This window comes from Haematobia irritans, chromosome 2 (genome assembly GCF_050003625.1).
Source record: "Haematobia irritans isolate KBUSLIRL chromosome 2, ASM5000362v1, whole genome shotgun sequence".
NCBI classification, from domain to species: Eukaryota; Metazoa; Arthropoda; class Insecta; order Diptera; family Muscidae; genus Haematobia; species Haematobia irritans.
In genome coordinates, this window is record NC_134398.1 from 172572 (window position 1) to 199019 (window position 26448).

Consider the following 26448-nt stretch of genomic DNA (forward strand, 5'->3'; position numbering starts at 1 on the left):
TCGATTTTAGAGGTTTCATCCTGTGTGAAACTGTATAAATTATATTGATATTTTGGTTTGTAATATTAAGTAATTAAATGATTTAATGTATTTATTAAATAGTAAAAAAGTTGGAAAATTAAAACGTAGGTTGATACAATGTGATTAATTTTTACAGTAGCAGTCCTTGATCATCAGTCAGTATCATCAAAGAACAACGTATTAGCTTGTAGTTGCTTTCTAATAGCACCAAGTTGAGTTACAACTTTTGGAGATGATGGCGATATGGTAATTGATTGTACCGCAGGGACCTTAAAATAAATAATAATATATCAGTAGAATTGTTGAGGAAATAGCACATTCTAGTGCATATTATAATAATCGCCTTATATAGTTTAAATTTTCGTCTGATAAACTTACGTCCCATCGCTGTTTTAGATTTGAAAAATGTTTGTTAGGCTTCGAGTTTCCTTTCCTTATCATTTTCGGCATTTCACATAATATTGGTATTGACAATTTTTCACTACCAAAACCGGTAGTCCCATATTCACGTGCATGGGAAAGGTGAGCCAAATCTTTATAGTTTTTAAAATAATTCAAAAGGCGTAAGTCAGTGCTCTGCCTTAGCTTTTTCATGTCATTTTCAATGAAGTTATCCATAACATCTATATTTCCAAGAGCGTTTTTTGAATTCTTCTGGTGTATACTTATTAAATCCGGTCCAACGATGTTATTTGTAAAAAAGTGTGCAGTTTCCTGTTGGCTTATTCTGCTTCCGGCATTTAAATGATTTGATGAGTTTTCTTCGTAACATCCGCTTAGATTATTTTCCGAAATTGTTGGCATTGATGTCCCTGCACCTACTGCATCCGCTCCATCATTGGCGCTTATTTGAAACATAGGTTCTGTCTGTATAGATTGTGTGATAGATTAGTTTCCAAAGTAAATTTAGAATATCGACGCAATAACCTGCTGAAACCTTGTGCACACGAAATTTAAATAGCTTTTATTTATACAACGTCAATATCGCCATACTACAAGTTTTACCAGCAAAAAGAATTGCAAATTTTCTATATTACTTCATTTGTACAAAATACTCTTTTTTAACAGTTTCGGTATTTTTAGAAATGTTAAGGGACTATTGTATACCAACGAAAGCAATATATGTACTGAGAATATGTCAAGTTTTTGAAACACAACGTAACCGAGAACTCAATCGTGTGGTACTAAATTGGGCCTCCACGGAAAAAAGGGTTGCTAAATTATGATTACAAAAAAGTTAACATAAGCTGGTTATATTTCTAATGTCGTATTTTTATCAATGTATACACTTTAGTTTAAATTCGAACAGTCAAAATATTGTAATAATAGGTATTTTTAGTGATTGAGTCGATATTCCACTTCTGAAAGAAAAAGCTTACAATGGAATTCGATTTTTCATTGATGTGGTGATTTTCTGCATTTTTTCCAACCGCCAATTCACCCAAACAAAATGAGCACAAATTGGTTCGGCAATGCATACAGACTTTTTTTTTAATGCTACAAGCACTGCAGAAATCATCTTTCTTTAAACATTGGGGGCATATATCGTAAACACGGTCACACTTATTACATGCAAAGACTTTACTTCCTCGTTCCCTTCTGAATGATTTTTCGCACCCACCAGCGTCGCATGAACCGTTAAATTCATGTATATTTATTTTTTGCTGTTTTGTAGCAATGTCTTCGTCATCCGAAATATGTGTAGGAAATGTGATTATACTTTGGCAGCGGAGACAAAAATGTCGAAGTTCTTTCAAAGGGTTATCACATATTGGGCAAATTTTCTCGCTCAAGTGAAAGCATTCCATTTCCTTTCTGAAGAAATCGGACTGGCCCAACTCATCTCGCGGTGATGTTAATGATGTTTTTGCCGAATTACTGAAATATTTATAGACGTTATTTTCGTTCCAATTTCGAACATTCTCCTTGTCTATTTTTCTATCGGCTTCTAATAACTTTGAGTCATTCTCCAGCTTTGTCAATATATGCTTCCTCATGTGCCGGTTTTGCTCAGCTTTAAAACGAAACTATTTTTTTTTTTCAATTTCTTGTTATATATTTTTCATGTTAAAACAATTACCTCAGAGGCTTTAATTCTTTCCATTTCTAATTGTTCTTCCAACTTAATAGTTTTCAGCTGCTCCTGTAATCGCCTAGATATAATTTTATAATTTCGTTTCTATATTTTAATTTTATAGTCAATTACCGCGTTAGTATCCGTTCTTGTTCACGCTCCTTTTCTTTAAGCAACTCAATTGATCGTCTTTTCTCCTCTATTTGTTGAATAAGTTCCTCCTGATATTCCTTTTTTCTTGCCGATTTATTCTAAAAAGGGAGCATATTAATTTAAACCACACCTTAGGTTATATGACAATATTGTAGCGTTATGTATTAGAATAGAAAAATTTACTCTTACGTGCTCAAGAATTGCATGTGGAAAATCGGTCGAAACTGTCCTATATCAATATATAGACCTATATAAACTGTATGTAGCATTTCAATTTGTACATACAACGAGCGTCAAAAGTGTGTCAAAACCAAAAAACATTTTGCTTTTCGTAAGATTATTGAAAAACCCTAAAACATGCAACCTTATGAAAATAAAAGTGAAAAAAACAACAATAACTTTGCAAAATTCTTTCTTAACAACATATTGTTACGTTTTTATATTTAGGCGTTTTTAATTACCCGACAATTAAAACACGGTTCTTTTAAATAACGACAATCTACAATTTATTTACTATGACTTCACACTTTACAATTCGTTCACACTGAAGTTATTCGTTTGACGCTTTAATTAAGACTGACTCGTTAGCAGCATGCGAGCGCTTTTATATATGACGGTGTGGCAATACGAGAACATTCTGGTAGCACTACAATATTCTGGCAACGCCAGAACATTCTTAGACAATGCTAGAAGGATCTACGACCATTAAGTAATTCGTCTGGTGGCTGCCAAACACATACACACTCACATAGATATATGCTCGCATTACTACAACAACAATGACAATAGACAATGAGATGAAATGAGAAAGCAAAATAACAAAGCAAAGGGGTTGTTATTCTATGAGAGAGTAAGAACTAACATTTCGGTAAGCAAACAAAAGAACATAAAGGAAATTCAGGAAAATACTAGAAAATGAATAGATGATTCCAACAAGTGATAGCGAAATTTTATCGTTACAATTTTAAATTTTAAATTAACGGAAACTAATTTAAATAAACTTATATCTATAATTATCAAATTCGTAACACTGCCTCCCGCTTAAGCCTGTTCGTCCCGAACAGGCACAGAACCTGTTCCGTAAGGAGCCAATCGTTCCAGATGTACAACTTTCATCTTTGATCTAGGGCTGTCGTCCTTCTGAATCCGGTATACAACATCATTGATCTTCTTGATGACTTTGTATGGGCCTTCCCACTGTGTTTGCAGTTTAGGACACAATCCTTTCTTTCGTTGCGGGTTAAATAGCAGAACCAATTCTTCTTCTTGGAAGCCTTCAGTATTTACAGCACGATCGTATCTCGCCTTCATTCTGTTGCTGACCATTTTTATTTTGTTGCGCACTGATTCGTGAACTTCACCGAAAGTGTTTGGGATGTCGTTTCTGTTTTCTTCCATGGCGAGCTCATTAGGTTTAGCACCGAATGTCAGATCACCAGGCAACTTCAACTCAGTTCCGAATAGAACATTGGCCGGTGTTCGAGAGGTGGAATCATGAATGGCAGATCTATACGACAGCAAAAACTTTGGTATATGCTCGTCCCAGTCCCTCTGGCCGTTGTCCACTACTTTTCGAAGATGTTCCTCCAGAGTGCGATTAAACCTTTCTACCATGCCATCGGATTGTGGATGTAATGGTGTAGTCCTCGTTTTCTTGATACCAAGGGATTCACACATCTCTTTGAATATGGCCGATTCAAAATTTCTTCCCTGGTCTGAGTGAATCTCGGACGGCACAGCGTAGCGACATATCCAGTTTTTGTTGACAACATCCACAATCGTTTTTGCTTCTTGGTTTGGAATTGCATACACCTCCGGCCATTTGCTGAAGTAATCCATGACCACAAGGACATAACGGTTTCCAGAATCACTTACTGGGAAAGGGCCTGCCACGTCCATTGCTATTCTTTCAAACGGGGCTCCAGGTCTATACTCTTGCATAGGACCTCGGCTTTTCCTTGTTGGACCTTTCGCCTTCATGCACTTCTCGCAATTGGCTACCCATTCAGCAATTGATTTCTGGCATCCAACCCAGTAGAATCGTTGCTTCACTTTCTCGGCGGTTTTGGTTATTCCCAGATGACCTCCACTGGGACCATTATGGAACTCCGCCAAAACGTCTCTTATTTTGGAATCCGGAACGATGATCAAATTTCGGCTGCTCTTGCCATCTTCGCTTTCCCATTTACGTTGCAGGGATCCATTGACTAGAACTAAACTATCCCATTGAGCCCAGTATGCTTTCATAAGTGGACTTTCGGCTGCGATGTCTTTCTTGCTGGGTTTCTTATTTTCTTGTTTTGCCGAAATAATTTTTCTCAGAATGGGATCTTTACGTTGCTCTGTTGACCAGTCCACTCCAGATTCGACGTGTAACAGCCGAATATCAACAATCTCCTCCTTGTGTTCAGCTTTCGAGCAGTGCTTGCATTCTATACTGCAAGGTCGACGTGACAAGGCGTCAGCGTTACCGTGGTTTCCACCTTTTCTATGCTCGATACTGAAATCATAGCTTTGGAGCCTCTCGATCCAACGTGCCAGTTGAGCTTCCGGATTCTTGAATTGGAGCAACCATCGTAGAGCTGAGTGATCAGTCCTGAGCAAGAAGTGTTGTCCATACAAATATTTATGATAATGTTTTACACTCTCTATGACGGCTAGCAGCTCTCGTCGCGTTACACAGTAGTTCTTTTCGGGCTTGGACAACGTTCGGCTGAAATATCCGATGACCTTCTCCTTGCCGTCTATCTGTTGGGATAGCACACCTCCAATACCATGCGCGCTAGCATCTGTATCCAAAACAAATTTTTCGCCCGGAATAGGATACGCTAGAACAGGAGCTGAACATAAAAGTTCTTTTAAATGTTGGAATGAATCCTCCTGTTCGTCGCTCCACTGGAACTTCTGACCTTTTTGGGTCAATTTATGGAGACTAGCGGCGATGCTGGCGAAGTTTGGGACGAATCGTCGGTAATATGTACATAACCCCAGGAAACTTCTTAATTCGTGGAGATTTCGGGGTCGTGGCCAATCTCTGACAGCTTGGATCTTGTCTTCATCGGTGGATATGCCCTCTGCAGTCACATGATGACCCAGGTATTTAACTTCCCGCTGGAAAAGGGAGCATTTCTTTGCGTTAAGGTGTAGACCAGCGGCTGACAATTGCTGGATAACGTCTTTCAAGTTCTTAAGGTGCTCGTCAAATGTTTTGCCCATCACTATGATGTCGTCCAAGTATATCAAGCACGACTTCCAGTGCAACCCCTTCAGTACCCGCTCCATCAATCTTTCGAAGGTAGCCGGAGCGTTGCAGAGCCCGAACGGCATTACATTGAATTGCCAGAGACCGCCATTAACGCCAAAAGCCGTCTTTTCCTTGTCTTTCTCGGCGATCTCTACTTGCCAATATCCACTCTGCAAATCAAGCGTAGAAAACCATGTTGTTCCGGCTAGTGTGTCCAACGTGTCATCAATGCGTGGAAGCGGATAACTGTCCTTTTTGGTGACATCATTCAGTTTTCTGTAGTCCACACAGAATCGGGTACTTCCATCTTTCTTTTTGACCAGCACAACTGGGGAACACCAAGGACTTGATGATGGCTCGATCACTCCACTCTCCGCCATTTCCTTTATGAGCTTTTGAACTTCGTCTCTTTTTGCCAGGGGAACACTTCGTGGTGCCTGTTTTATGGGCCTTTCTTCTGCGGTTTTAATTTCATGTTTCACTACAGATGTTCTTCCTTGATTTCCCTTTTCAGAAGCAAAAGCAGAGGCGTTTTTCCACAACAATTGCTTGGCTTTATTTCTCTCTGACGGCGATAGATGACGTGTCCAAGCCTCGAAATACCCTTCTAGATGTTTTCTCACTGCTCCATGTGTCTTTGATGAGTTGCCTTCCAAATTGACTATTGCCTCGGCTGGTGTACATTTTCCAATATCAGAAAATTTTACAATTTGCTCATAATTGTCAGACAAGTTCAAGACACGAACTGGTATTAGTCTCTCTTCGTTCGTTGTTACCAGGGCATTTGCTATCAAGATGTTGTTGCTTTTGTTTTCTGCTGGTTCAACAACCCACAATTGGCCGACTTCACAATCTCCATTCATAGAAACCCATATAATTGCTTCGGCATTCGGTGGTATAGACTCTGACTGGCTCGTTGTCAAACGTCTGACAGGTGTATTCTCGTCGTATCCCACGTTTACCGTTATTTCGGCATCGCACCATGTCATTACACGACGCTTCATATCCAGATTGAGGCCAAAAGCAATCATGAAATCCGCTCCAATTATAACTTCGTCAACTATATCGGCCACAATGAAATCATAAGTAACGGATTTGTTAGCAATAGTTAATTTTACGGTGACCTTTCCATATACGGTTGCGGGTTCCCCTGTAGCCGTGCGTAGCTTGACTCCAATCAGTGGTGTAACTTTTCCTTTTACTAAATCAGATCTAATGATAGACTTTGATGCACCAGTATCCAACGTCAAAGTACGCTTGTCGCCATTAATAACACCCGCAATAGTTAAATTGTTATTTTTCTGTTGAACTATTGCTATGGAGATGGTGGGGCCATCGTCTGTGGGAGCCAGCTCTTGCCCCGCTGAACTAGCTCGATTTAGTTTAAAGATGACTCACTTGACTGTGGGGTCACCTTCTTATGGCTATTGTTTAATGGAGATGGTGATGTGGACCTTGACCGTTTGCGTCGTGCTTTGCATTCTCGAGCTAGATGTCCCGGCTTATCACAGTTATAGCATTTGATCCGGGATTTATTTGCCTCTTGCTTCATTTCTTGCATTGCCTGCTTCATGGCCTCTTTCATCGACTCAATAACGGACTTTGATTCATCACACTCTGTCTCTACTTTACGTACCTTGTGAATTTGAGGCCGCGCTAGCAATCTCGCAGTCTCCTGTGCAAGTGCGAATGTTACTGTTTCAGCGAATGTAGCCTTTTGTGACGCATATGTTGCACATTTTATATCTGGGTCTCGAATTCCATTGACGAAGGTTTCAATCTTGATGCGGTCCACAAGAGGATGACTCTCACCTGGGTATGTCAAAAGCACTAGCCGCTCAACTTCTGTTGCGAAATCTTGTAGGGTTTCATTCGATTTCTGGATTCTTCCTCTCAATTCCATTCTGAAGATGTCCTGCTTGTGCTCTCCACCATACTTGCGTTGAAGTGCCGCTATTACTTCATTATAGTTATTTCTAGAAGCAGCGGGAATGCTTTGTATCACATCAGCAGCATTGCCCTTTAATGCCAATAGAAGTTCAATTGCTTTATCATCGTCATTCCACAAATTTCTACAAGCAACCATTTCGAATTGGAATTTGAAGACATCAAATGACGTTGAGCCATCGAAAACAGGAGTTTTGATTTTTGAGCCCTCGATGACGCGCACTGGACCACCTTTAATTTCCAGCTCTGACATTTTTTTCTCGATGTGCAGAAACTTCTCATCATGAACCATAATTTTCTCATCCACGGAAAGAACTTTCTTATCCAATTCCACAATTTGATTTTCTATATGGTCCACACGTTTCTCCATGCCTTCAGAAATTTGTTGTAATTTTTCGTTGACCATTCTAGAATTTTCGTCGAATTTTTCTTCCATTTTTCTAGAATTTGCTTCCATCATTTTGCTCAAAACATTGAGCATTGATGTGTAATCCACAACACTCGAAGCCACAGATGGAGTTTCTACACTGCTTGTATTGACGAGTATTGATTCATCAATGTCTTCCTTATAATCAAACTCATGCGTCGCAATGTCCATATTACGCCGTTCAAACTCTTCCAGTAGACGCTTTTGAAGCTGGGCCTTATTGCCTGTTGTCGGCAGCTCCAGTTTGCTCAATTCCTTTTTATAAGTCTTCCACACGAAGCTCATTAAACTTCATTGTAGATTTTTTTTCGTTATTTCACTTCCGACACCAATTGTTACGTTTTTATATTTAGGCGTTTTTAATTACCCGACAATTAAAACACGGTTCTTTTAAATAACGACAATCTACAATTTATTTACTATGACTTCACACTTTACAATTCGTTCACACTGAAGTTATTCGTTTGACGCTTTAATTCAGACTGACTCGTTAGCAGCATGCGAGCGCTTTTATATATGACGGTGTGGCAATACGAGAACATTCTGGTAGCACTACAATATTCTGGCAACGCCAGAACATTCTTAGACAATGCTAGAAGGATCTACGACCATTAAGTAATTCGTCTGGTGGCTGCCAAACACATACACACTCACATAGATATATGCTCGCATTACTACAACAACAATGACAATAGACAATGAGATGAAATGAGAAAGCAAAATAACAAAGCAAAGGGGTTGTTATTCTATGAGAGAGTAAGAACTAACATTTCGGTAAGCAAACAAAAGAACATAAAAGAAATTCAGGAAAATACTAGAAAATGAATAGATGATTCCAACAAGTGATAGCGAAATTTTATCGTTACAATTTGAAATTTTAAATTAACGGAAACTAATTTAAATAAACTTATATCTATAATTATCAAATTCGTAACAATATGTATTAAAAAACTCAATATTTTACGCCTCAAAAATGAGACAACACTTGGATCACAACTCATTTATTATTGACTCACTTTGCGTACCATTATATTCACCTTTACTTTTGGACGAAGTAAATCTAGAAAATGATTATTTATATTACCTTTAGTCATTCCTAATTGTTATTTGAAGCGAAAAGATGGATTTAATAGAGAGTCAACAAAAAAACTCTGGCACAAGTGCGGTGGAGATTGCAAAAAGATCACAGCAAAGACAGAGAAGACCGTAAACGCAACTACCGTAAAAAGAATTTAGCATATAAGTGGGTTACATGGCCGCCGTCTTCGAAAGAAGCCATACATTTCGAAAGTAAAAAAGCAGAAACTACTTAGTTATGTTTTTGGGTGTTGACACACTTTTGACGCTCATAGTACCAGTATAAAGAAACATGGACAAATCAAACCTAAAACATGCCTCATAAAGCCTCAAAAAGTCTAATTGAGAGATCTGTTAGCGTGCGGGAGTTATATCACAAAATTTCAATTTCCTTTCTTCCTCTTCTATATTATTTTTTTCCTTTTTCTTCCCATCGTTTGGTAGATGGTAAGGTTAAATGTCCACAGTTGACGTTTATAAAAGTTCCAAAGTAGATATTAGCCCTTTTAGCATTAAGTTTTATAGATGAGTTCATAATGACATTGGCCAGCTTTATGCTTATTTAACCCCTTCTGGGTAAAACTTAAGATTGACTGTTTTATAATTATGAAAGAGAGCAAAAAAAGAAATCTAATGCAATGATTAACTCAAAACAGCAAAATATTGGCATTGGCCCTTTTAGCACCAAGCCACAGAAATATTGTCTCTGTTGGAAGTAGCATTGTAATGCTACTATACAAAAATATATATATATATATACTTTGCATCATTTTAACATGCTACTTTAATTTTGAAATTTATTTTCATCAAGTATGCTTTTTGAATATTTTAATTTGAGTTTACATTTAAATATTGAGTATGATAATAATTTTTCATTCTGTTTTAACTTTTGAATTGACAAGTTGTGAGACTAAAATATAAAGACTTAAAAAACAATTGGTTGTGTGTATTCATTTGGAAAATTAGATTGTTCTGGAATTCTAATAGTCTCTTCATCCATGTTTAGGGGAACACCCGAACATCTCACATAGCCTTTCCTTGTTTTTATTTCTAAAGAAATGTAATCGCTTAGCTCAATATAACGGTTTTCATTGATAGCAGGATTTTTTCTGTCTAACATTCTAGTGCGTTGAAAGCATGTATATATTTTATGTAAATTTATTCTAGTACCTTTCTTTCTAAATCCAAAGTATCATCCTTATTCAGGGTAGCATCGTTCGAGAGATTTGTATGTTGCAAATCTTTTAAAAGTTTGTAGCGGGCAGACCCAGGTCGAACTAAAGAAACAAATTAGAGAATAATTATATGAAAAGGTTTATATGTATGTAATATATATCAGGTTTATTTTACCTTTGGTATACTCTTGCATTTTAATGTCTTCAGAAATTGTTTGGTCTTTCGAGCTGCTTGATGAATTTAACGTCTAAAATGTATAAAAGTACGTACAGTCAAAATCGGTTACGTAAATAACGGCACGGCCAAAACAGACAACGGTGACGCTAAATATCATTATAGACAGGCAATTTCGCACAAATTAGTACATATTTTTATTCAATGAAGAAATAATCTGTAGTGGCCTTGTGTTAATGTACTCTAAATATATTTTTAGATTTTTTTCCTTATGAACTAGTGTTGTTTAACACCAATGAAAAGTTTAAATACCGATAGTCAGTATACCGTACAAAACATATAGCAAACCTTTTAAGGAAACATAAAAGATCAAATAAATGTCGATGCTTTTGATTATGAAATTTGGTAAATTTTACCAATATTCACAAATAGAGCACTATTACGGTAACGTATGTACAATGTACAAAGCCGAAGAGTAGTACAATTTGAAGAGACTCTTGATGAGACTATTCATTTAAAATGAATTTTAAAAATTACAACTTCCACCTAAACTGATTTCTAAAAATATTAATGCAGTACTCACCACTTATTTACCCCACGGATAAATAACTTTCAAGCTTAAATCCTAATTGTTGATTATCGGTATCAAAGCTGTTTCACAACAATGTGAAACGCCGTTCGGACTCGGCTTGAAAAATTACAACTTCCACATAAACTGATTTCTATAAATATTAATGCAGAACTCACCACTTATTTACCCCACGGATAAATAACTTTCAAGCTTAAATATCCTAATCGTTGATTATTTATTTCCTCTAATTAATCCAAATGGATGTGCTTGTATACGACCGAATTAGATGGAACCAGTTAGTTCAAATGCTACATTAGCTATACAAATCCCAAACTATTGGCCTATATAAACCACTTTATATCGGGACTATAATGTCTTGTTGGCATGTGACATTGATAAATTTACAAAGTTCATGATACTTATACATTTACATCATACAACAAAGTAGTAGACAACAGTTATACAACATACGTAAGAAAAAGTGGCAACAGAATTCTTATAAGAAGTGGAAGAAAGCACTTGGGATAAATTGCCTTGATGCATGTATGGATGGGGCACTATTGTGTTCTACTTTGTTTTAGGGAGCAACGGTTAGCATGCGCGCCTTGCATACGAACCCACGTTCGATTCCTGCTTCGACCGAACACCAAAAATTTTTTCAGCGGTGGGTTATCCTACCTCAGCAATGCCGGTGATAATACTGAGTGTTTCAAAGCTGTTTCACAACAATGTGAAACGCCGTTCGGACTCGGCTATAAAAAGGAGGTCCCATGTCATTGAGCTTAACATGGAATCGGGCAGCACTCATTGATAATCTCTATTAACCACTGTGGTATCACAATGGACTAAAAAGTCTAAATGAGCCTGGTACATCGGGCTGCCACCTAACCTAACCTAACCTAACCATTGTGTTTTAAATATTATTGAGATAAAGAATAATAATTCGAATAATATTGATCAATTTTTTGTAACAATTCAAATTCCAAGGCAGTAAAATTTAAACTCGATACTGGTTCCGGGTACACTTTCTAGCAAAGAAATGTAGTTTCAAAATTAGACATAGATGTTCCTTTAATACATATCGTTCAAGTCGTACACCCCCATATGGTAAAATCTATGTTCAAGGCACATATGTTAAGTCATCAATTAATGAAGGGCGAAGAAATTTTGTCTTGTAATAGATAAAAACCTCTTAGCATCCAAACGTATTTAGCTTTTCTGTCAGGTTTCAATTACGAAATTATGCATAAACAAGAAAGGAATTCTAAAGTCGGGCAGGCCGACTATATTATACCTTGAATCACTTTGTAGATTTCCATTTTCGATACCATCTGAAATCCTTCAACTTTATTGGGTGCTATTTATGTATAAAGGTCATACACCTTAATAATGTATAAAGGTCATAGACCCATATAAATACATTTAAATCTGAACCGATTTTAACAAAATATTTTAGACTTCTTAGAAAACTTCTAGACTTCAAATTTAAATCGGCTAATGCCCTGGGGTGGAACACAATGTTAGTAAAAAACAAGTAAGGAAAGTCTAAAGTCGGGCGGGGCCGACTATATTATACCCTGCACCACTTTGTAGATCAAAATTTTCGATACCATATCACATCCGTCAAATGTGTTGGGGGCTATATATAAAGGTTTGCCCCAAATACAAACATTTAAATATCACTCGATCTGGATAGACTTCTACAAAATCTATAGACTCAAAATTTAAGTCGGCTAATGCACTAGGGTGAAACACAATGATAATAAAAAATATGTGGTCATATGAGTGTAAATCGGGCGAAAGCTATATATGGGAGCTATATCTAAATCTGAACCGATTTCAATCAAATTTGGCACACTTGACTACACTACTAGTTGTACTTCTAGTGCAAAATTTCAACCAAATTGGGCCAAAACTCTGGCTTCTAGGACCATATTAGTCAATATCGGGCGAAAGATATATATGGGAGCTACATCTAAATCTGAACCGATTTCAATAAAATTTAGCACACTTGACTACACTACTAATTGTACTCCATGTGCAAAATTTCAACCAAATTGGGCCTAAACTCTGGCTTCTGGGGTCATATAAGTCCATATCGGGCGAAAGATATATATGGGAGCTATATCTAAATCTGAACCGATTTCAATCAAATTTTGCACACTCGACAATACTACCAATTGTACTCCTCGTGCAAAATTTGAAGCAAATCGGGATAAAACTCTGGCTTCTGGATCCATATAAGTGCATATCGGGCGAAAGATATATATGGGAGCTATATCTAAATATGAACCGATTTCTTCCAAAATATATAGGGTTCTATTCTGACCCAAACCAGGAACATGTGCCAAATTTGAAGTCGATTGGACTTAAACTGCGACCTAGACTTTGATCACAAAAAGGTGTTCACAGACAGACGGACGGACGGACGGACAGACGGACAAGGTTATATCGACTCAGGGAACCACCCCGAGCATTATTGCCAAAGACACCATGTGTCTATCTCGTCTCCTTCTGGGTGTTACAAACATATGCAATAACTTATAATACCCTGTTCCACAGTGTGGCGCAGGGTATAAATATGGGAAACACTTAAACATGAAGCAATTTTTAGACAACCTCGCAAAAGTGTATATATGATTTATCGGATGATAGATATGTATTAGTAGGAAAATTCAAGTCATTTTTACAAGTTTTCGACATAACAGTGGAGATTGTATATAGAAAATGTTGGTAATTTGGCCATTTTTGCCGAAATCAGTAAAACATATACAGTGGTGTGCAGAAATGAGTACATATTTTTTTTCATTTCTAAACGAATAAAATAAGCAGTAATAAAGAAACTCAAAATAATTTTATTTTTCCTTTATTCCTTCTTCAATTCTAAATAAAACAACAAAAAAGCTCAAAACAAAAAGTAAAGAATTCAGAGAGATAAATAAACATTAATAAAATATTCGCATGTACTCAATTTTGCACTTTTCTATACCGGTGTCAGTTGGAACATTTTCTAGTATTTGGTCCATTTTTTTTAATAGCATATTTATACGTTTTGGCATACTTTCAACCAATTCCTGTATATTTTCATCTGGTATATTCTGCCACTCAAGCTGTACTCTTTCCCACAGGTCTTCTAGTTTTGATGGAGCTGGTTTGTACAATCCCAGCCGTCTTCCCACGATTGACCATAAATTCTCAATCGGGTTGAGGTCGGGGCTTTGCGCTGGCCAATTCATCATTTGAAATTTTTCTCACTAAGCCATTTTTTCACTATTTTTGCACTATGCTTCGGATCACCATCCTATTGTAATACAACTTCATCATCAGGATAGACACTCTTGTCAACAAACTCGGGAAGATGAGTCTGCAAAATGTCGAGGTAGTCTTCCTTCTTCATTATACCATCAATTTTCTGCAATGGGCCAATGTGCCGCCAAGTGAAGCAGGCCCAAACCGTGATGCTTTCATCACCATGCTTCACAGTTTGCTTAACATGGTGGCGTTGAATGGTATACCAGGACGACGCCAGCAATATTGTTTACCGTCCGATTGGAAACGGTTAAATTTTGATTCATCTGACCAGATAACACGTTTCCAGTCATCTGTCGTCCAATTTTTATGCTCTCTTGCAAACTTCATTCGCATCTTTTGGTTCCTTTCGGATAATGCTGGTTTATTTTTTTACAGTTGAAACAAAACCAATGTTGTGGAGCGCTCGTCTTGCTATCCATTCCCTAACTTGTTTATTTTTAGCAACAGTAGCATTTTTTGGCGTTACGGACTTGTTCTGCCTCATTTCTGCCATCATAAGGCGAGCGCCCGCTTCGGTCAACTGTTTTCGGCGGCCTCTGGTTTGCTCTTTGGGACAAGCCTGTTCGTCTGTTTTGGACGCTAATGGCCACAGACTGACTTATATTTAGTTCCTTTGCTGTTTTCCGCGATGAAGACCCATTATTAGTTAAGGAAATTATATTGTCCTCCACATCGCGCGATAACTTTTTCATTTTAATTTTTACTTGATATTATTGCAGTAAACTTTGAATAAAGCTTAAATTCTTACTAGCAAACACGTTTCTAAACACAAAGTTGTATTACTGTTCATAAAAAAAAAAATAAAAAACAAAAAACTAACGGTATATATTGGTTGTTGAGTACATCAAAAAATGCAAAATTGAGTACATGCGAGTTTTTTGTTGTTTATTTATCTCTCTGAATTCTTTACTTTTTCTTTTGAGTTTTTGTTGTTGTTTTATTTAGAATTGAAGAAGGAATAAACGAAAAATAAAATTATTTTGAGTTTCTTTATTGATGCTTTTTCTATTCGTTTAGAATTGAAAAAAAAAATAATAATAATTATGTACTCATTGCTGCACGCCACTGTATATGGGAGCTATATCTATATCTGGACCGATTTCAACCTAATTTGGCATTCATAGTTACAATGTTAATTCTACTCCCAGTGCAAAGTTTCACGTAAAAGTACAACTTTGGCCTCTGTGGTGAGTGTAAATCGGATGAAGGATATATATATATATATATATATATATATATATATATATATATATATATATATATATATATATATATATATATATATATATATATATATATATATATCCTTCATCCGATTTACACTCACCACAGAGGCCAAAGTTGTACTTTTACGTGAAACTTTGCACTGGGAGTAGAATTAACATTGTAACTATGAATGCCAAATTAGGTTGAAATCGGTCCAGATATAGATATAGCTCCCATATACAGTGGCGTGCAGCAATGAGTACATAATTATTATTATTTTTTTTTTTCAATTCTAAACGAATAGAAAAAGCATCAATAAAGAAACTCAAAATAATTTTATTTTTCGTTTATTCCTTCTTCAATTCTAAATAAAACAACAACAAAAACTCAAAAGAAAAAGTAAAGAATTCAGAGAGATAAATAAACAACAAAAAACTCGCATGTACTCAATTTTGCATTTTTTGATGTACTCAACAACCAATATATACCGTTAGTTTTTTGTTTTTTATTTTTTTTTTTATGAACAGTAATACAACTTTGTGTTTAGAAACGTGTTTGCTAGTAAGAATTTAAGCTTTATTCAAAGTTTACTGCAATAATATCAAGTAAAAATTAAAATGAAAAAGTTATCGCGCGATGTGGAGGACAATATAATTTCCTTAACTAATAATGGGTCTTCATCGCGGAAAACAGCAAAGGAACTAAATATAAGTCAGTCTGTGGCCATTAGCGTCCAAAACAGACGAACAGGCTTGTCCCAAAGAGCAAACCAGAGGCCGCCGAAAACAGTTGACCGAAGCGGGCGCTCGCCTTATGATGGCAGAAATGAGGCAGAACAAGTCCGTAACGCCAAAAAATGCTACTGTTGCTAAAAATAAACAAGTTAGGGAATGGATAGCAAGACGAGCGCTCCACAACATTGGTTTTGTTTCAACTGTAAAAAAATAAACCAGCATTATCCGAAAGGAACCAAAAGATGCGAATGAAGTTTGCAAGAGAGCATAAAAATTGGACGACAGATGACTGGAAACGTGTTATCTGGTCAGATGAATCAAAATTTAACCGTTTCCAATCGGACGGTAAACAATATTGCTGGCGTCGTCCTGGTATACCATTCAACGCCACCATGTTAAGCAAACTGTGAAGCATGGTGATGAAAGCATCACGGTTTGGGCCTGCTTCACTTGGCGGCACATTGGCCCATTGCAGAAAATTGATGGTATAATGAAGAAGGAAGACTACCTCGACATTTTGCAGACTCATCTTCCCGAGTTTGTTGACAAGAGTGTCTATCCTGATGATGAAGTTGTATTACAATAGGATGGTGATCCGAAGCATAGTGCAAAAATAGTGAAAAAATGGCTTAGTGAGAAAAATTTCAAATGATGAATTGGCCAGCGCAAAGCCCCGACCTCAACCCGATTGAGAATTTATGGTCAATCGTGGGAAGACGGCTGGGATTGTACAAACCAGCTCCATCAAAACTAGAAGACCTGTGGGAAAGAGTACAGCTTGAGTGGCAGAATATACCAGATGAAAATATACAGGAATTGGTTGAAAGTATGCCAAAACGTATAAATATGCTATTAAAAAAAATGGACCAAATACTAGAAAATGTTCCAACTGACACCGGTATAGAAAAATGCAAAATTGAGTACATGCGAATATTTTATTAATGTTTATTTATCTCTCTGAATTCTTTACTTTTTGTTTTGAGCTTTTTTGTTGTTTTATTTAGAATTGAAGAAGGAATAAAGGGAAAATAAAATTATTTTGAGTTTCTTTATTACTGCTTATTTTATTCGTTTAGAAATGAAAAAAAATATGTACTCATTTCTGCACACCACTGTATATGTTTTACTGATTTCGGCAAAAATGGCCAAATTACCAACATTTTCTATATACAATCTCCACTGTTATGTCGAAAACTTGTAAAAATGACTTGAATTTTCCTACTAATACATATCTATCATCCGATAAATCATATATACACTTTTGCGAGGTTGTCTAAAAATTGCTTCATGTTTAAGTGTTTCCCATATTTATACCCTGCGCCACACTGTGGAACAGGGTATTATAAGTTATTGCATATGTTTGTAACACCCAGAAGGAGACGAGATAGACACATGGTGTCTTTGGCAATAATGCTCGGGGTGGTTCCCTGAGTCGATATAACCTTGTCCTTCTGTCCGTCCGTCCGTCCGTCTGTCTGTGAACACCTTTTTGTGATCAAAGTCTAGGTCGCAGTTTAAGTCCAATCGACTTCAAATTTGGCACATGTTCCTGGTTTGGGTCAGAATAGAACCCTATATATTTTGGAAGAAATCGGTTCATATTTAGATATAGCTCCCATATATATCTTTCGCCCGATATGCACTTATATGGATCCAGAAGCCAGAGTTTTATCCCGATTTGCTTCAAATTTTGCACGAGGAGTACAATTGGTAGTATTGTCGAGTGTGCAAAATTTGATTGAAATCGGTTCAGATTTAGATATAGCTCCCATATATATCTTTCGCCCGATATGGACTTATATGACCCCAGAAGCCAGAGTTTAGGCCCAATTTGGTTGAAATTTTGCACATGGAGTACAATTAGTAGTGTAGTCAAGTGTGCTAAATTTTATTGAAATCGGTTCAGATTTAGATGTAGCTCCCATATATATCTTTCGCCCGATATTGACTAATATGGTCCTAGAAGCCAGAGTTTTGGCCCAATTTGGTTGAAATTTTGCACTAGAAGTACAACTAGTAGTGTAGTCAAGTGTGCCAAATTTGATTGAAATCGGTTCAGATTTAGATATAGCTCCCATATATAGCTTTCGCCCGATTTACACTCATATGACCACATATTTTTTATTATCATTGTGTTTCACCCTAGTGCATTAGCCGACTTAAATTTTGAGTCTATAGATTTTGTAGAAGTCTATCCAGATCGAGTGATATTTAAATGTTTGTATTTGGGGCAAACCTTTATATATAGCCCCCAACACATTTGACGGATGTGATATGGTATCGAAAATTTTGATCTACAAAGTGGTGCAGGGTATAATATAGTCGGCCCCGCCCGACTTTAGACTTTCCTTACTTGTTTTTTACTAACATTGTGTTCCACCCCAGGGCATTAGCCGATTTAAATTTGAAGTCTAGAAGTTTTCTAAGAAGTCTAAAATATTTTGTTAAAATCGGTTCAGATTTAAATGTATTTATATGGGTCTATGACCTTTATACATTATTAAGGTGTATGACCTTTATACATAAATAGCACCCAATAAAGTTGAAGGATTTCAGATGGTATCGAAAATGGAAATCTACAAAGTGATTCAAGGTATAATATAGTCGGCCTGCCCGACTTTAGAATTCCTTTCTTGTTTATGCATAATTTCGTAATTGAAACCTGACAGAAAAGCTAAATACGTTTGGATGCTAAGAGGTTTTTATCTATTACAAGACAAAATTTCTTCGCCCTTCATTAATTGATGACTTAACATATGTGCCTTGAACATAGATTTTACCATATGGGGGTGTACGACTTGAACGATATGTATTAAAGGAACATCTATGTCTAATTTTGAAACTACATTTCTTTGCTAGAAAGTGTACCCGGAACCAGTATCGAGTTTAAATTTTACTGCCTTGGAATTTGAATTGTTACAAAAAATTGATCAATATCTCTCTGAATTCTTTACTTTTTCTTTTGAGTTTTTGTTGTTGTGTTATTTAGAATTGAAGAAGGAATAAACGAAAAATAAAATTATTTTGAGTTTCTTTATTGATGCTTTTTCTATTCGTTTAGAATTGAAAAAAAAAATAATAATAATTATGTACTCATTGCTGCACGCCACTGTATATGGGAGCTATATCTATATCTGGACCGATTTCAACCTAATTTGGCATTCATAGTTACAATGTTAATTCTACTCCCAGTGCAAAGTTTCACGTAAAAGTACAACTTTGGCCTCTGTGGTGAGTGTAAATCGGATGAAGGATATATATATATATATATATATATATATATATATATATATATATATATATATATATATATATATATATATATATATATATATATATATATATATATATATATATATATATATATATATATATATATATATATATATATATATATATATATATATATATATATATATATATATATATATATATATATATATATATATATATATATATATATATATATATATATATATATATATTTGGCCTCTGTGGTTATATGAGTGTAAATCGGGTGAAAGATTTAAATCAAATCAGGCTGAAATTCTGGCTTCTGGGGCCATATTAGTAGATATCGAGAGAAAGATATATATGGGAGCTATATCTAAAACTGAACCGATTTCTTCCAAAATCAATAGGGTTCTATTCTGACACAAAACACATACTTGTGCCAAATTTGAAGTCGATTTTTTCTATGATAAGACATATAAAAAATTTGTGGAATGTGTCAAAACAATGTCAAATCGCCATAAAGTCCTCACTAGCACGGAGTTTCAATACATTCCAAAATGTATTGCGACTGGAAATCCGGCGACAAAAGGATTGGGAACTGACCAGCGACCTGTACGAGTTAAAATTCGAAAAATAGTGTTACGCTACCGAGCAACACCACTCAACAATGGAAAGTCTCCTTCCGAGCAATATTTCAACCACCCAATGCGTATACAATTAGATGCGTTTAAGCCAGTGGTAAAATCGAGAGCTCTTTCTACTCATACGTGTGAATCTAGAAAACTAATGCCCTGTTCCTGTATATCGTACGAAAGATTTCTTTCGTAAAACGAAAAAAAAAATGATTTCGGTTCTTCTATTTCGAAAGGCAAGTTACTTCATATTTTTTTGTCGAGTAATAAAAGAACATATACACTATGTGTCAAGAAAAAAGTAAAAACATTTTTAACATTTGAATGCATTTTCAGGCCAAAAATTTGAAATTACTCATTTTTGATAATCGATGCAAGTATTCTCACACAAACGATACCAACTTTCAAAAATAGAAAAATCCAAATTCATTCGAAGCGATATACAAAAACAAGTTATTAATTTACTTTTAATTCTGCTAGTCTGTAACTTCTTTTACTCAATCTACCACCGTTTACGTAAATACCAGATAAATATTAATTTTCAAACTTACTTTTTGATTTAAAGTTGAATGACGGTAATTATTTCTTTGATACTCGTTGTTAAATCCTGGGAAGTAAGAGTAGAACGTATCCGATACCCATTGCTCCATATCATCCTTTCATTGCATAATGAAAATGTATTAGGTAAGAATACAAACAATAAAAAATAAAAAAACTTAACAACAATGAGAAAACTCTGCAACATTTTCATTTTTTTGCACATCCAACACATCCAGAAATTGTGTATGCATCAAAATCTATGGAATATAAAACTTGTTGTTCAATAATAATTAATGTTGCGGTAAAAAGTCAATTTCCGACATACTCTATGTAGAAAAACATGCTGACACTTATTCTCTATTGGATTAAAATTATTGACACCACTGAATTAAGGTATAATGCAGTGGATAACAGCGTTCGGCATTTTTCAAACTTACAGAGTTAATTAAGAAGTATCTTCGTATCGCTAATTGTGTTCCACTTTTGCTAAACTTCTGTTGATTTATTCTTTTCTTTCGTATCCCGAACAAAACAAAAACAGCCTTAAAGGCATACTGCTTATTTAAAACATGTATGACTCAGAGAAGACAGTGACTCCACTTACATGCTACTTACTACATGCATTAAAAACTTAACAAGCAGATGTATATCAGCTCTTCACTGCTTCCCTCTGTAAACTTCAAAATAACATATACTACATATGTTCATATTTTCGTTACATCAATACAATAATCGAATCGTGAATGAATGCCCCAGTAAACAAATGTACTGACGTTTGTACAAAAGGTATCTTAGATCATGTTTGGTGCAAGAAAGAAAACGTCACAACTCGTAAACTAATTAAATCGAGTATGGCAATGTTTTAAACACTGCTCATAAGGCACGTAGCTACAATACTGGAATAAATACAGTCTGTCGAAGTCTCGTTTATTAAAACGAGAAGCAGTAAGAGATTTTACAGAATGTACTGGATTTTACTGTATAGATTTGTCTTGTTTTGTTTTATTGAGTTATAACAGTAAACAAAATGGTTACTGATCACATTAGGAGCTTAAAGAATATTATAGGACTGGAATGTAAAAACAAAAACAATATTTTGGTTCTTAAAATCATTTGCTGGTGCTATTTTGGCTTTGCTATCGAACTCTAAATTAAAGGTGAGAAATGCAACAGCATCGACAGATAGTTTCATTTTGTAACACTTCGTTTTTCAAACTTCATTAATCCTAAAAAGTAACGGCGAAAACCAAACCTTTTTGTGTAAAATGCGTAAGAAGAACGGAGAACATATCGCAAAATGTTTTCACTTTGAGATTGTAAGAATTTTAATATCCACCATGTACAACGGTTCTGCGAATTTGTTTTTTGGTCGACAACTCTTGAATTGTAAGACACGTAACTTAATTCTACTACGTTTTCCTTCGTTCCGCCATATTTTTATATATGTTTCAACTTTTAAATTAAATTAAAATTATTATTTTTTTTATAATTTAGAATAGGTCAAATGCGAGAGAAGAACGGAAAAACATATTGCGAAATATTGTCACTTTGAGATTGTAAGAATTTTATTTTCCATCATGTACAACGGTTCTGCGATTGTTTTCTTTTTTGAGCGACAACTCTTGAATTGTAAGACACATAGCTTAATTCTACTACCTTTTTCTTCGTTGCGCCACCCACAATTAAATGTGCTTTAGGTTTGATTCCAGCCTCATATTTGTTCATCTATTTATAAAAGTACGACATGTATATGAGCATCGAGAACATCAATAAATTTATTATTCGTTTTCATTATTCAAAGTAAATAGACATTACAAATTAAAAAGTTAGTCAGGCATGAAGCACAACCATATTTGTAAAACGGGTCATTTTCAACGTGAACAGCGAGCAGCAGTTTTTAAGAACACACAGTCCATATAGCGTCCAGATATAGATAAAAGTATAGAAGTTATGTTTTATCTACAGTGAGTTAAATAAGTTTACGTACCCGTTATTGACTAAATTTGAAATTTGTATCCGCACCAAAAGTTGTTAAATTATGTATGTACTACATATGACTATCCATTACGCGGAAAATGATTGTGTGCGTTCCATGGTTTAAATATATTTGTTTTATATTTGGCTCCCACAAAACAACATTACACGACAAAGTATTTTGGATAATTTATAACATTATTGAAAAATATGGGTTTAACTATGTTCAAAATATTTGCAACAAATACTAAGTTTCCAGTATTAGGAAAACAACGACAAAGTATTTTGGATAATTTATAACATTAATGAAAAATATGGGTTTAACTATGTTCAAAACATTTGCAACAAATACTAAGTTTCCAGTATATTATTTTTTTTTAATTTGAACGTTAAATATGTCGTTTGATAATTTCCGCGCATCTTCTTGGTATTGATAGGGTTAAATGGTCAATGAAATCATTTGGTGCCGGTTCACAAGGAGATCTGGCTTTTTAAAAACATTATTTCCAATTTTTTGTTTTATAATTTCCCAAAGCTTCCTTTTGAGATTTATCAGTTGCTTTTCCACTGCTGCTTGAAGCCGCGATAATCTATTTTTCTTGGAAATATGTGGTGTTCAACCGCTACGGGAAATGGATCAACCACAGAACCGGTACAGGACTAGTCCCTGGTGTGTATGTACCAGTCCCAGTTCTGGTCAAAGCGTATGGAAGGGACCGGTCACTTTAAAATGGGTTTGTCATTGACGGGGTAAATTTACATTTTAGGAGGCGTCTTGGACTCATCCCAAAGGACACGTCCTGGGACAATTTAACAGGAGCACCCCATAGACAGGTCCTCAGGAACCAGTCTCGGACAAACTCTGTTCCAATTTGGGCATCTCAATCGAACCCGAAATGAAAAAAAAACTTTTGAAATATGTCGAACAATAGGTTATTCTGATAAATTTATTTCACTAAATGTGAAAATGCTTGATATTAATATCTTAAGGATCTAAGATTTTAATATCAAGCGAGTACGGAAATAAATAAATTACGACTATTTAAAAATTGCAACTAACTGGGGCACATGTACCAGTTCTGTGATAGGTCGGACAAACTCTGTTCCAATTTGGGCATCTCAATCGAACCCGAAATGAAAAAAAAACTTTTGAAATATGTCGAACAATAGGTTATTCTGATAAATTTATTTCACTAAATGTGAAAATGCTTGATATTAATATCTTAAAGGATCTAAGATTTTAATATCAAGCGAGTACGGAAATAAATAAATTACGACTATTTAAAAATTGCAACTAACTGGAGCACATGTACCAGTTCTGTGATAGGTCCGTCAGTGGCAATTTGCACCAATTTCCCATAGGGACATTTTGTGTGATAGCACTCCCACTTCTAAAGCTCCAAGTCTGATCGTTATGGTTGATTTATTCAGTTGAATCGAATTCTTTATTTCATTATCTGATATTTGAGATAATTGTTATATAGTTCTTTTAATTTGACTATCTCTTTTTGGTGTAGTCCAACGTTTTCTTTCACCTATGTGCACAGTTTTGGTGCATGCACTGTTTACAACTCAAGACACAGTTCATTTGCGGACATTGTACATTTCCAAAATTCGCTTTTGCGATACATCTGCTTCAAAATCGTCGATAATTTACTTTTTAATAAGTGTATTATACTTATTTCCCGTCATTAGGTTCAATTTTTACAAGCAAACAATAATGCCATTAAAAAAGAAAATAATATAGGGTCCAATTTCTACATGCAAACAATAATTCCATTAAAGAAGAAAATAATACAGGGTACCTAATAAAAATTGGAAATACAACATAGACCTTTTAGGCGGTATGTAAACTATTAAATTCTTATTATGAGAGATTAAGCTCATTGTAGGGTAAGTTGCAAATGTTTTGAACAGCACTATGTTGATTTTCTGTATACCTTTGGCAAAGCTATTTTATAATTATTAGCAAAAGGTGCATTAAAAACTTTGGAGCAACTGCAGTTTATGGGCCCCTCGCCGAATTGCTTAAAATTAATATATGTTGTGTCATTCGGTGAGCTGATTCCAACGAAGTGACCCATAGCCGGGGGAAGTACCCGGGTCTTGAGATTTAGCCCTCGAAAAAACTTGATATATCTCTTTTTTGTCCTATCTGAACACAATTGGTATCTTATGAAAGCTTATTTAATGCATATTTTTACGCAAAACATACTTCATAGATATTTAAATTAGTTTGGGATATTTAATTTAGTTTGCCAAAATAAGCAGTAAAATTCGCAAATGATGATATATAAAGAACCAAAATAGTTTTTTGTATATTCCGATCACCTATGTGCATCGGTCCGATCACCTATGTGAAGGCCGGTATTAAGATTTATTTTTGATTTAAGCGGCTAAAGTCGATCTTAATACCCAACTTTAACTTGAAAAAAAATAGGTTTTGAGCAAAAAAAGACATGTGTCTCAATTGCCCCGACATAATATTTTTTCCAGCCATATTAAAACAGGTTTTAGGAAAATCGAGAAAATAGAATCTGACTTTCAACATCACCGGCTTCATATTCGTTTACTTCAAAATTTGATGGAAAAACGAGCGACGGTTCCACTATTTGGCTTGGGGGCATCGCCAAATGTTCCAGAGGAACGTAGTCTTCCATCATCTCAGATGGGTTCCCATAAGCGAGTCGTTCCGGTATGAGTTAGGAAGTGGTCGCTGCAAACACAATGTTTGCTGTGAATTTTATTGGGATTCAACCCAAGTACATTGCACCATTCCGAAATGAGTACAATGTAGCTCTTCCACCCATAGTGGCTTTACAAATTACGCAAAATCGCTTAATTTTTTTAATTTTTAATTTTTTAATTTACAATTACACCGATGTACGCAACGTATGCGTGGAGGCACTTCAGCTCAAAAGCAGGGTACACTTATAAGGATTTTTTTCGCTATGACTACCAACAAATTTCTTTGAGTGTAAATTATATTAAAACTAGTGCATTACCATGTTGTCGTAGTAGTGTAAACAAAAAAGCAATTGTTTAGTTTTTCACATTTATGTTATATGTTCACGTTCCACTTCGATGTCATCTATTTCCAAATTATATTTTGTTATTATTTATTGGAGCGATCCAGCACTTTGTTGTACCGCCGTACAAAAATATTATGAACGCCTTCGGTTGACGTATGCGTGGAGGCGACGTCAGCTCAAAAGCAGGGTACACTTATAAGGTAGACTCAGTAAAACAAAAAAAAAAAAAAATTCTTTCGCTTGGATGTATGCAAGACATGTTCAATTTTATCCCAATAAACATAAACGTTTGAAAAACGCTAAATTTCAACTGTAATTGTTCAACTGTTATCCTCAAATTGAAATGCATCGCTACTCAATAATTTCTCGAACAATTTTCGATTCTAACAGAAAGGTTAAGCCAAAATGATAGTAATATTGTATAATTTTAAATTTTCGATAAAAAAGAAATCAATTTCCTCCAGAATGTTGGTGTCATAGGAATTAACAAAATAACCATTTTAAACTCATAATAGGATGTAAATTAAACAGTTAATTGTCCAAAAATGTATCACCGGTCAGCTTTTTAAAATCGTAAATGTGGCATCAGAGAGTAGGAAATACATGAGAACGAAAATGTGAAGCGAAACTGCGTCCGTAGGCGGCAGACATGAGGAAAATTTCTCTAATATCATTCAATTTTTGTCGGCGTTTCTCTCAAATATCATACAGTTTGCGTAGGCTGTTCTGTTATCTGCCGGTTTTACAAAACGTAAGAAAAATAGGGTTTAGAACCTACTTTGTAATAACAAATGTTATTTTTTATAAATGTTTTCATTCTATTAAATTTTTGGCAGACAATTTGAAATTATAGCTGCTAATGTATCAAAGCAACGCTTCGTCCGCAACACCGGTGATACCAAAAGCCAATACCAAACGAT

General features: G+C 35.3%; 1 protein-coding gene across 14 annotated transcripts; it reads right to left on the bottom strand.

The window, feature by feature from the left end:
• On the bottom strand, positions 1–25661 carry LOC142223154 (uncharacterized). 14 transcript variants are annotated; one of them, XM_075292977.1, is made up of 10 exons: positions 25502–25659; positions 20704–20779; positions 20534–20638; positions 10294–10366; positions 10114–10220; positions 2228–2346; positions 2102–2174; positions 1401–2048; positions 400–888; positions 1–290 (listed from the first exon to the last, which is right to left on the bottom strand). In XM_075292977.1, the coding sequence occupies exons 2-10, from the start codon at positions 20752–20754 to the stop codon at positions 174–176; spliced, it is 1782 nt and encodes a 593-aa protein (XP_075149092.1). In that variant the 5' UTR covers positions 20755–20779; positions 25502–25659; the 3' UTR covers positions 1–173. The 14 variants fall into 14 exon arrangements, with proteins under 14 accessions (XP_075149092.1, XP_075149093.1, XP_075149090.1 ...); XM_075292978.1 differs by lacking the exon at positions 25502–25659 and adding an exon at positions 20960–21760; XM_075292975.1 differs by lacking the exon at positions 25502–25659 and adding an exon at positions 20848–21760.
• Between the last annotated feature and the right edge of the window lie 787 nt (positions 25662–26448).